This window comes from Propithecus coquereli, unplaced genomic scaffold, assembly GCF_000956105.1.
Source record: "Propithecus coquereli isolate 6110/MARCELLA unplaced genomic scaffold, Pcoq_1.0 Scaffold20, whole genome shotgun sequence".
Lineage (NCBI taxonomy): Eukaryota > Metazoa > Chordata > Mammalia > Primates > Indriidae > Propithecus > Propithecus coquereli.
The window spans coordinates 8,831,968-8,844,440 of NW_012144967.1; the positions used below are offsets into that span (position 1 = coordinate 8,831,968).

At 41.8% G+C, this 12,473-nt stretch overlaps 1 protein-coding gene across 1 annotated transcript in view; it reads left to right on the forward strand.

Annotated features, from left to right (window-relative positions):
* AKAP13 (A kinase (PRKA) anchor protein 13) overlaps positions 1-12,473 on the forward strand; it is a 230,946-nt gene that overhangs the window by 79,453 nt on the left and 139,020 nt on the right. Inside the window, exons 5-6 of the mRNA XM_012643677.1 lie at positions 3,847-4,045; positions 6,432-9,570. Coding sequence (XP_012499131.1) covers positions 3,847-4,045; positions 6,432-9,570 — 3,338 coding nt within the window. The remainder of the gene's footprint in view (positions 1-3,846; positions 4,046-6,431; positions 9,571-12,473) is intronic.

Consider the following 12,473-nt stretch of genomic DNA (forward strand, 5'->3'; position numbering starts at 1 on the left):
GTGGCCCAAAAAGGTTAGGCCAGGATGTCATCTGTTACTCTGTCAAAAATATGTTGATAAAGAGAAATTCTTTGTATACTCTTAATTTTGTATTATGTACTAGCTTTGGATTTTAAACCCTCAGTAAATTGCGGCTCCAATAGACACCATCCTGCACTGAAGGAACTTGTATTCTAGTGAGGGGGTGGAGACAAGTATATGAATAACTATTACATAGCCCAAAGGTTTTTTTGTTTGTTCGTTGTGTTTTTTTTAAGCCACAACAAAGTAATATAATAAGGACCTTGTGTATTCAGAGGGGAGAAAAGATCCTATATCAGTAGAGAGAACGGAAAGAGATCAGGAAGCCAGGCCAAAAGATGGGCGGATTTTGGATAGGCTGGCATCCCTGGCTGATGAGGTGTGTTTCAGGAATGGACATTTGCAGTTTGGCTGCAAAATAGAGTATAAGAAGATTAAGTGTGGCTGGAAAAGAACATCAGTGCCATAATGTGGAGAATGTTGATGACCGGGCAGAAGAATTGCTGGTGTAGCATGGCCTAAGAAGGCACCAGAGTAAAGTGGAAAGAGTCAGCTTTAGTTGTGGCTCTGCTTTAGCTGGGTGGCCTTGGTTATGAAGTTCTGTTGCTCTCTGCTTTATATACCTATACAGTAGAGATAGGATGCTTTGTGTAATAGTTTAAAAGAGAAAGCCTAAGTGATGTAGGCACAAGTATGTGTGTGTTCCACTCCTAATGCAAAAAGAACAACAAAAATTTTGTTTTGCAGAGCAAAGCTTTTGAGCAAAAGAATGACATTGTATTGCTTTAAAGCAATGATTCCTGGTAGATTGAAGGGTGGTGGAGTCTCTAGTGCGATTGGCTTGTGTCTAGCAAGAGTGTATTTGCTTAACCGTCACCTTAATAAGGCCTTCTTGAGCTACCCTGTTTAAAATTGCAACCTTCATTTCTGCTTTGTCTCCATAGCACTTGGTTCTTCTGAGTGTTTTACTTATTTATCTTGATTGCTGTTGCCTACCTGTTCAACAGGACAGGGATTTTGGCATCACCAACACACTGAATAGTGCCTGGCACATAAATACTTGATGAATGGTTGGATGGATGGTGGGGTTTACCCAGACCTATAGGTTGAAATGAGTTTAGAAGAGTGTTAATAGCAACAGATATTCATGGAAGCCAGTGGAAAAATAATTGCAACTACTGGTCTTTAGTATCTAGAGGGACTAGGAAACAGCAAAATCCACAGGAACAGTGAATTGGGAGAGTGAAGAGTTAGCACCTGGAGGTCATTGTGACGACAAAAGCACATTCCTCTGGAAAGAGAGCGTGGGAGAGGTAGAAGGTAAATAGGTTGTGGTTAGAGAAGGGAATTTCCCAAGGTTTAGCTATTAGAAACGGAACAATCTGAGAATTAATAGTGGCAAAATTGGTGGAACACTCCATTTTGCTGAGAATGGACTGTATCACTTTTTAATTGCCCCTGCCTTGGCATACAGCCCCCTCTCAAGCTTGCTATATTTCAGTCACACTGAATGGTGGTATATAAATCAGGTTTTGTTTTCAGAGGTCTTTTTTGTTGTTGTTGTCATTGGAATATGACTATATTGTGACGACCAGAGTAAGCAGATAAGCCAATGATGTCTGCCAGACAGTTAAGCAAGTTAGTGAAGATGTCAACCCAAGCTTGAAAGCTGAATTTATAGAGAAGTTGTCTGCCCCTCATGTGGTGGTACAGCTGACTTCTGTAGTCATTCCATTGAACTTTTAAGTGACCATCTTACAGGTGCTTTTCTATTTGAGGTCATTTTACTCAGAGTGGAGCAGCTTGGTAAATACATCTACTATAGCATTTCCTAATCTTATGTTAAGCAATTTCTGGAGAACCACTCATTGAGTATGGAAATTGCAGTAGGACTTTGTTATCATCAGCCAGTGCATGATTTTCCATTATCTTATAGGTTTTCCACTATAACATATTTTCACCTTTAAAAATTCCAATTATTCTCAGGTGTATTGTTAATGACAGGCAGGTATGATTTAGTAGAAAAACTCTGGAGAGACAGCTGATGTAATCTTTCTCATACTTTTTAGTGGATAGATAACATGTCTGTTATTTCTTAATTCTTTAAAAAATTCTTCCTAATTTCAAAACATAGTGATCTCGAATATAACCTTCCTCCATCCTTCTAGAATCTCAGAGATACTTTATCAGTCAACTGTTTGCTTAGGTGGGATTATAATAAATATGATATAGGGGTTTCAAAGATGTTAATGTTGTAAGAAAGGAAAAATAAAGAACATCCCAAATAAGGAGGAAAGGGTTGTTGGAAAGCACAATCTCTTATTGTGCCTGATCTTTGAGCTTCTAGGCATCTAATCAGAATGGCATTTGAGGATTGTTTTTACTGTGTTTAAAGCTTTCAGAGGAAACAGGATTTTCTGATAAAAGTAGAAAATGAAAGATGAGTGATTAATGAAGAATTATTTTTAAATGAATGAAAGAATAGAAGGAGGAAAATATCAGTGTGTGACTTATCCATGCAAAATACTATAGACATAGTTCTTCATGTGCTTTTTCTCTAATTCTGAAAACAGTACTTGGATTACAATATCCCTATTTGCAGATTATGAAATTAAGGCCCAGAACAGTTAAGAAATTTGTCTAACATCACATAGCCAGGGAATAAAGTTCTGAGTTTCGCACCCAGAAATCTTCAGCTCTGTGCCTATATATACCATATGTTAAACTAATAAGAAAGGATAGCCACGCCAAAGATGAGGGCTTCAGCAATTTATATTTGTGTTGAATGCAGGAGAGGCTGCTTAACATTTTAAATGTGTGCCCATTACAGTAATTGAGGAATGTGAGGCTGTGAAGTGTACCATTGTGTGCCTCATCCATGCTTACCTTATGCACCAAGACTCCTTCTGGTACGAACAGCACAACACAGGCTATGTATTGTATTGCAGCAGGCATTACGGGCATGGGTGTACCTTCTAGGAGCAAGGGTAGAATTGGAGGTGCTGCGGCCTTTAGAGAAGAAATCCATTTGCCTTGTTCAGATCAATTGGCTTATAATAGTGGAAAGTTCATTAGAGAGAGAACCACATAAAGAGAGATTTCACATTTTGAGGCCTGTCGCAGACATGCTTTGTTATATGCCTGTACCTTTATTGGATTTATTTGTATTATATATGACATATGTTTATAATAATCTGAGTAGAGCAAAATTGTTCATTTTTTAAATTAAAAAAAATTTAACTTGAGGTTCTTGGAGCCAAGTGCTTCATTCAGAATAGGATTTGATAATTATATTGACAAGTGTTATATAATATGATATTGTAGTAGTTTTTCTCTGTAAAGTTGACTTCAAGAATTTTGAGGTTGTTTCTTCCACCCGTTGTTAGAAAGGTTGGAATACCCATTTGAGAGTTGGAATGACTGGTTCTTCTGCAGTTAACATGAGATTTAACTTATTTTAAGAGCAACTCTTAATAAGCCTTGCTTCTATTGAAAACCAGGCTAAAACCATCTTCCTTACACTTCCTCATTATTTGGTTGTTAGCATAATATTAACTATTATAAGATCCCAGACTTTTATCTTGATCAAAAGGACATCCTTAAGGAGGAACCCTGCAGTTTTCATTCAACCCATTTGTGATCGCTTGTGAGGAGCATGGAGCAATTATTTATGTGCCTGGATCACTGGGGAGGTATATATACCAAATGTTTGTTGCAAAGCCTCAAAGAGCAATCAAGTTAGAAATAATTACGTAACACTTGGGGGGTTAAGCCTATGCCTGGAAGGCAATATATATGTATTGACCAGAGATTGCTTGCTTGCAGAGAGAATGCTGGAGAACCAGACTCCTTGAGTAGTTTATCTTATGAAATACCTTATGAAGACTGTTGTGTGAGGCATCATCGAGAGTTGGACATCTATACATTAACCTCTGAGTCTGAATCACATCATGAACCCCCATTTCCTGGAGACAGTTGCAGTGGACATATTGTTAAACTTATGAACATCCAACAGCAACTAATGGTAAGAAAGGAAATCTCCATTTTTAAGTGGGTGTGCTCACGTGGGTGTCCCCACCCTCCTGCAACAAACCTTGATATAATTAGAACATAAAAATGTTCTCCCCAAAGATTGTGAAACTGGTAACGCAGTATTAGCAGTATTGGGTGTTACCACTTAACAGATACAGAACTAGCATTAGGGTTGTAGCAATAAGGAGATTGAGAGACTTTTTCCTTGGTTTTTGTCAGGTTTGGGAAATAATGAAAGATCCTCATATACACACATTACAGATACAGAAATATACAGCAACTAGAACTGAATTTTCCTGGCATAAAAAGAAATCTGTGTTTAGTTTAACTTTATAAAATGAAATGAGCAAAACGGTTTATGAGATTGTTGTGAAAGAACAAGAACCAAATTTACCCAGAAATAAAGCCTTTTTACAGCTATTTTAGTGAGTGATGATAGCATTACTATATTTAAATTGATAGTTCTGTGGTAAAAAGATCACTAAAAAAATAAAGATTTTATAATCCACTCAAGTCTTCAAGATAAAGTTGTTGCCAGACGTAAAAACATTACAGACTCCCTGGTAGCATTTATTATGGATAATATAAACGTCATATGGGTACATCTCACTTGGCCGTAACATCTGAAAAGCTAAGTTTAGATAATTTTTCCACCCAGTTTATTTCAGAGCTGATTTAATTTGGAAACAGCTCAACAATAATTTCGTTTAAGGTCATCTAGAGTCAGCTCAATGCTGGAGGCTTCTTTGGGAGCAGGCAGTATTTTCGAGACCAGCAGGCCAAGAGACTCCATAGTAAGGTTTTATGATGTTCCCACCTCTGCCTTTTGGAATCATGTTTGTTCCATAGCAAGTAACTTGTTTTCCACTGAATGGACTGCCAGGAAACCAGATTTTTCCCTTACAGCTCATTTTAGTAGGTGAAGGAGAGTCCACTTGAAAACACCAGTTTGCAGGTGCCAAAGGTACCTGCAAGATGTGGGAATTGTTGGCAGGAAAACATGAGAAATTAAAACTGTGGGAGCACATATGTGTTATGAGCTTCTCAGTTCTTCAGGCAACACCTTTTTTCTCCAGATCCCTGTTCTATAATGTTTACCTTTCATTAAATTTAATGAACCTACTTTCATATTAGGAGATTGTCACACTCTCAGCAGGAATGGTAATAAGCAAATTTTGAATACTCTTGAGCATAGGACAGAAGCTTTTTAGTACAAGTTCATTTTACTTATACTCTTTAATAGAAAGACTTCAGCAAACCAACACATTTTACACTTACATGTGCAGACTTTTACAATAGACTTGGTCAGTAGGTAGGAGCAGTCTGACGATGGAGTCCTTGAAGTGCTCAGCGCATTCACCGAGTGAGTACGTGAATGAGAGGATGGATGGCAGCAGATATGCATGAGGTCGTTGCGGTAGATTAGACAATGAGTGGAGAGCAAACTGGATGTTCTGAAAATAGTTTTATAATATGTGTTGAGAAAATAGTATTATTATAAGAATTCCTGAAATTTCGACATAAAGGTAAATGCAAGTAATCCTACTGCCTCAGCCTCCCGAGTAGCTGGGACTACAGGCATGCGCCACCATGCCTAGCTAACTTTTTGTATATATATTTTTAGTTGTCCAGCTAATTTCTTCCTATTTTTAATGGAGACGGGGTCTCGCTCTTGCTCGGGCTGGTCTCGAACTCCTGAGCTCAAACAATCTGCCCGCCTCGACCTCCAAGAGTGCTAGGATTACAGGCGTGAGCCACCGCGCCCGGCCATGAATATCTATTAATACCATGCCACTGTTCCTGAAATTCTGAACCCATAACTAAAATGATTATGTTAGATGGGGTGGAGCATATTTTGGGGATTAAAGAATACTATGTAACCCCTCAGTAAGTATTTAGGGCAGAGGAGTATCTGCCTGCACCTTGTGATTGAAAAGAATTTACCAGACTGGTTAGGATTTGTTTTTACTTGTAAATATGAGGCAGGATAGAAGTAGGCTCTGCCTCTCTAAAAACCCTACAAAAATATCTTTCTCAGCTGCTCATTTGAAAATATTCACTGGGCTTTTTAAAATTAAGGTTTTTGAGGCTCAATTTTAATCTACTTTCTAAAATAAGTTCAAAACATAGAAAATGGTCATTTTGTATATTCTGAGCCATTTTTAACATTCCAATGGATATACAGATAAGAGAAAGGAAAGTAGTAATGTCAGGAATAAGAGAAAATTTGTTTGTATTTTTTTTAGATCAGCTTATCATGTGACCTTAGAAGAGCTGGAATGGCACTGAGTTCTGTCCAGCAGGATTTTTGCTTATAGGTATCAGTGACATCTTTTCCCGTGGACAGTTTTTTAAAATCATCTTTCATTTCTTCCTAGAAAACAAACCTCAAGCAGATGGATAATCTTACACCATTAATGATGACAGCACAGGACCCTTCCAGTCCACTCAGTGCCCCAGAGACAGATGGCCAGTTCCCTACCTGTGCATCTGAGCCCACGGGTGGCCAGCAGCTGTCTTCTCCCGAAGAGACCAAGAGCACCCCCTGCTGCCATGGTTGTCCTGTTGGGCAGATTGAAAGTTGCTGTGATTTGTCAAGCATGTTTGAGGAAGAGAATACAGACTGTTCCTGTAGGAAGAAAAATAAAGCTGTGCAAAGAAAAGGGGATACGGTGGAGCAAACACCTGTGGACTCTGAAACTGTGTCTGAGGGAGACAGCTGCCTTCAGAGCATGCGTGACTGTGGAGGAAAGGACATGGAAGGCCTTTCATCCTGTGGAAACAGAAATGAAGAAACTGGAACAAAATCTTCTAGAATGGCCACAGACCAGGGGTCTTTGAGCAGTGGAGACAGTGTGCTGCAGGGAGACATGGTCATGGAGCCAGGTGCAGCCCAGCATTCCTCTGGAGGCGAACTGGCAGGCAGTACAGCAACAGAGGCCAGTACCCCAGAGACTGCGGGGGAAATGGAACATGGTCTCCTGAACCCAGATGCCACTGTCCAGAATGTGCTTCAAGTAGGGGAAAGGACAACGGAAAGGTCTGAGAACTCTAATATCAGCACAGCTGGAGCCTCTGATGTACAGGTCACAAACAAGCCTGCGGATAAAGCCACTGTTTCCAACTGTGTCTCTGCCACTGGTTCCCTGGGTGGTAACAAACCTGCTGAGTCTCTGCTTGCATTTAGTAATAGAGAAACCTCCGTTGAAAAAACAGCAGAAACTGAAACTTTAAGAAGTTGTGAAGAAAGCGCTGATGCTCTGGTAGATCAGAACTCTCTGGTCATTCCAGCCGCTGCAAAAGACAAGATTTTAGGTGGATTAGAACCCAGTACTCCCTTAGCAGGCGTATCTGAGGCAAAGTCAGATTTAACCTTTCCTGGGCCAGAAAAAGATGTAATGCCAAACCAAAAACCAGAAACGAAGTCATCTCATGCTCAAAACCAAAAGAGCAAATCACCCATCTGTTCTACAGCTGGAGACGGTAAACTTGGCACCGACTCTGCATGTCAGCAGAGCACAGGGACATCTAGTGATGAGGTGGGTGCAAGGCAGTGCAACGGCGCAGTTAGGCAGCCTGAAAGCACCACAGCAGGGCAGGCCAGCACACAGGATCCACCCACTGCCGCCTGCTGTGAAGACCCACAGGCTAACACAGTCACCTCTGACCCTGTGAGAGACACCCAGGAATGTGGAGATTTTTGTCCTCTCAAAGTTTTGGATAAAGGAGGCCAAGGAAAAGATCTGAAACGAGACAAGCCTTTAACAAATACACTTGAAATAGTTTCACATCCACAGCCAGTTGTCCCTAAAACTGAGAAAGAACTAGCGCCAGACCAGGCACTGATATCAGACAGCACTTTCTCTCTGGCAAACACTTCAGGCAGTGAATCAGTAACCAAAGATGACGTACTTTCTTTTGTCCCCTCCCAGAAAGAAAAGGGAACAGCAACTCCTGAACTACATACGGCTGCAGATTGTGGAGATGGCTTGGACGGAAAGTCAAATGATCCCCGTAAACAGCCACTAGAAGACAAGGCAGCAGGCCAGTCTGTGTCCCCCACTGCTGTGGAGCTTCACTTCAGCATGGGGAATACCAGTCCCACAGGACATGGTGGAGAGCATGAGGCTCCCAGCCCCTCAGCAACCCCTGAAGTTCTCAACATCAAGGGGGATACTGACTCTTCTCCACTAAGTATGGGCAGGGCCACTTTGGCCTCTGATTCAGTTTTGACTGAGGAAGGAAAAAATATGGTGCCTTCAGAAAGCTTGCCAGCTCAGGGACAACAGGACAAAGATAAAGCAGTGACTTGTTCCTCCATTAAGGAAGATACTGTTTCTTCGGGAACATTGCAAGAAGAGCAGAGAACACCACCTCTTGGACAAGAGACGCCAGGATTCCATGAAAAACCTATCTCAGCTGCCTGTGCCAAGGACAACGCACTTCAGCACAGCAATTCACTGGATACACCCTCTGTCTATCTTAAGGCAGAAACTAAACATAACAAGGAAGTGGCCCCACAAGTCTCACTGCTGACTGAAGGTGGGGCTGCACAGAGCCTGGTGCCACCAGGAGAAAGTCTGGCTGCAGATTCAAGGCAGGAAACTTTGCGTGCAGAGCAGAACAGCTCACCTCTATTGCCAGATGGGTCTGAGACTCTGAATCACAGTCGACCTTTTGCTCTGGATGTTGGAATGAAGAACCCTCAATCCCAGGGAAAAACCAGTGCCTGTGAAGCGAGTGGAAATGTGATGGTGGGTGTTGCGGTGGCTCATGCTCTACAAGGTACTGCCGGACCCAGAAGAAAGAATGTATCACACAACAGCGAAGATACCCTGATTCCAAACGTCTTACTGAGCCAAGAGAAGAATGTGATCCTGGGTTTGCCAGGAGCTTTACCAGACAAAGGTGTGACTGACCCACAGGGAGCTGCAACCCCAGAGATGGTACCTCTTGACTGGGAGAAAGGGAAGCTTCAGGGAACAGACCACAGCTGTACCAGGGGCGACTCTAAGGAAGCACAAATGGACAAGGAAGCACATCCTGTCCTTCTGCAGCCTGTTGCCACAGACACGGGGCTCTCAACCCACGATGATAAGGCCCCAGCTGGTGCGAGTGAAGCAGTGCAAGCCTTGGCCCCAGGCAGGGACAGGAGTGTTCCTTCTCTGCCTTGCATGGTCTCTGCCCAAGCTGCACATCTGCCTGAGGGAGAAGACTTGATAGAGGAGGCTGCCAGCCGCATAGTGGATGCCGTCATCGAACGAGTCAAGGCCTCAGGAGCACTGCTTACGGAGGGGGAAAGCAGTCACCCATCACTGCCCAGTCCCGAGCCGGGCCCTCTGACTGAAGGGCTAGGAAATGCTGCTACGGAGAAAGTGAATGCCTTTCCACCTGGGGAGAGCTTGCCAGTGGGCAGTATTTGTGAAGAATCCACAGGGAACCTTGAAGGATGTTTTGCTGGAAGGGAGGAGCCAGAGAAGAATATTCTGCCTGTTCAAGGGCCTGAGCCAGCAACAGGTAAGCAAAGCAGAATACAAAATCAATAGCTTGAGAAGCAGATTCCCTTAAGAGTGTCTGTAACGTGCTGGTAAAAATATAGGCATCTTTATTGTTTCGAGGTCCTGTGCTCATTGGGTAAGTTGCCAAGTTAATAGTCACCACCATCAGGAGAGGCACGTCATCTCAGGGTTGGTCAGATTTTGCTTCCTGTATTGTAAACTCATGGCTTGGTTGCTTAAGCCTGTAAATGCTCTGTCACTCTGGAGCAGTTGCAACTTTCCAAACCTGGAAGACGATGCCCAGATCATAGGTGCTCTAAAATGATGAAGGAATTTAGCAGATGTTTTTGTTCACATGGTTTAGTCCTTTTCTCTAGCATCATAGTAAACAGTGCTGAAAAGATGTGTTTTATTTACAATCCTGAAACTCCCTTCCTCCCCTATCATCCTAGTCTGTATCCTGAGCTAATTTAGAGTCAGAGTGGTTTCATGAACAGCTATAAGTATCATTCTAAGCTGATGGCCCAAAATCCAAAATGATCGTATTAGGTCATTGGGTTTTTTTGGGGGGGGCGGGCGGCGGGGGCTCCCTCCTTTTCCTGCCTGAGGAGCAGACTTTCAGTTGCGTTGCCTGTTGCTTTTGGGCAGCAGTCTGGGAATTCAGGACCCTGCACAGCACAGGGAATCGGATGCAGGATTTCCGCCCAAGCCCAGTCTGCTGAGCTGCTGTCACAGGGCAGACCTTGTGTCTGCTTATCTTGGTGAAGCAGCTGCACCGAGCAGATTGCTCACAGCAGCCCGTTCCATCTGTGGGTAACCATGTCCAGAGACAGCAAATAGAAACCACCATTGCTCAGTGGAAATAAACTATCTGAATAAAACTTCTTATTGGGGGTTGAGGCTGAAGCTGAAGCTAGAGTTGGACACAGTCTTGGCTCTCGAAGTCTTTAAAGGTCAGTTCGATGTATACTTTTATACCACCACCTGTTACCAGCTATAGTCCAGAGGACCTATCTCCGTGCTTACACCTAGACTTTTATAGGTAAGAAGTAGCCTCTTTTTTGTCTTTGTTGTTTAATTGATTATTTTTGCTGTTCTTTCTAATTTTTGAAAATCCCTTTATGTGTAGTACATGTCAAGAGGATGGGGGTGGGGGTATGGAGAGAAATGAACAAACAGAACAAAAGAATTTGCTTAGGAAGAAGAGCAGTTTAAACACAGTGGTGGTTTTCACCGGTAAAGGGGTGAAGGGCTTCTAGCCATCTCTAATCTTCTTTCTTTTTCCCAGTTGGGGGGTTTAAGGAACCTGAGGTAGAATTTTTGGTGACTTTGAATTTTTAGTTTTATTAAGATTTTTGATTGTTATTCATACGTACTTGTTGGCTGCTATCTGAGAATTTAAATGAGAAGGTCTCTAATTTTTAAAATAAAGCACATCAACAAGTCTATTTTGGGGGCCCTGGCAGGTTGGCATTTCAGAAGAATGGGAGTGGCTGTAAGCTGATACCTGGTTATGTTCTTTTCATTTGGGTGCTGCGTCCTTGGCCACATGGGCTGGAATTATTTCTCCTTCTGGCTAAGTGGTCAGAATTTAACCCAAGCAAGTGTGAGTTACGGTACTCTATAGTGCTCTGTGAGAAAAGGTAAAAACCAGGGAGAATTTCAGTCTTTGATTTTTATTAGTACATAAATATAGTAAATATGCTAAGAAATGATGTTTAAAATGTTAACGTTTTAAGAAGGAAGAAACATGTATGAAGTTTCAACAGTGTATATAAGTTTGGAGGTTGGCTCATTTTGTGTAGGCGAGTTACTTACTTGTTCCTGCTACCAAAAGCACTAAGAATAGGCTCAGTGTTCATGATCTCACACTACAGAGAAAAGTAGCCACTGATGAAGAAATTGGGGCTTTCTTCAGAAAATAGCTAGGGCTAGGGAAAGTCCCTGGTCACGTTGTCCTAGGGAAAAAGCACCTGAATGTGATCTCAGAGCCAAAGGATATTTTTTTAGCAACTGTACATTCCACTCATGGATTTAACCATACTGTTGTGTGAGTGAGGAGATACAGGTTTAACTGCTGGTTTGGAAGGAGCCAGTTAAAAAGAAGGGGATGACCCCTCACCCATCAACAGCATTGATCACAGCGTTTAGGAAATTGGTGGTGTGTGACTGAGCTACACCAGTCCCCAGAGGTTGCCAGCACTCCACAAGTCCCAGTAATCACTATTCACCGGTGTGACTCCTTGCTGTGCCAAGATACATATTTTCAGTTGATAGGTATAGGGAAGTAATAAGGTTGTGCCAAAAATCACATCCCCAAATGAATAAAATAAAAACCATCAGCAGCCCCCTTTATCCCCAGAAATTATTCTGACTCACTTGGAAATGTTTTGGCAAGGAATAGTTCTAAGGGGATTATTTAGTTAGATTTTTTTTAACTTTGATTACATTTTATCAAATTTAAGACAAATTTTGGTTCTCTGGGCAAGGAAGCTTGTTTACTCATTTTTAGATCATATAAGGACAAAGAAAGAAGGGAGATTTATAAATATTCATTTATACGAATGTAACTTTCCTAAACCTAAGGTAGACTTTTGTACATGTCACATGTGCTGCTAGAATAATATCTTAATATTTGTTCTTTGGTGAAAGAAACTTCTCTGCTCTTTGGTGTGGGGAGCATTTTTCTCTGCCAGAGTAGTGACCACTAGTAACCACAGAAAACTGTCCATGTGAAATTGAGGTGACAGTTTAATTTGTATTTGCATTATTAAGGTGAATTTTGACTGTTAAATCGTCGGTCCCCTTTAAAGAAGTATCAAAGCCTAAATTTGCCTCAGACATCATTTTTATCACTTCCTTCCTGTATTTGCTTGACCATATGGTGGTCAAGTAAAAAAAAACACCAATGTTTTGTCTGTG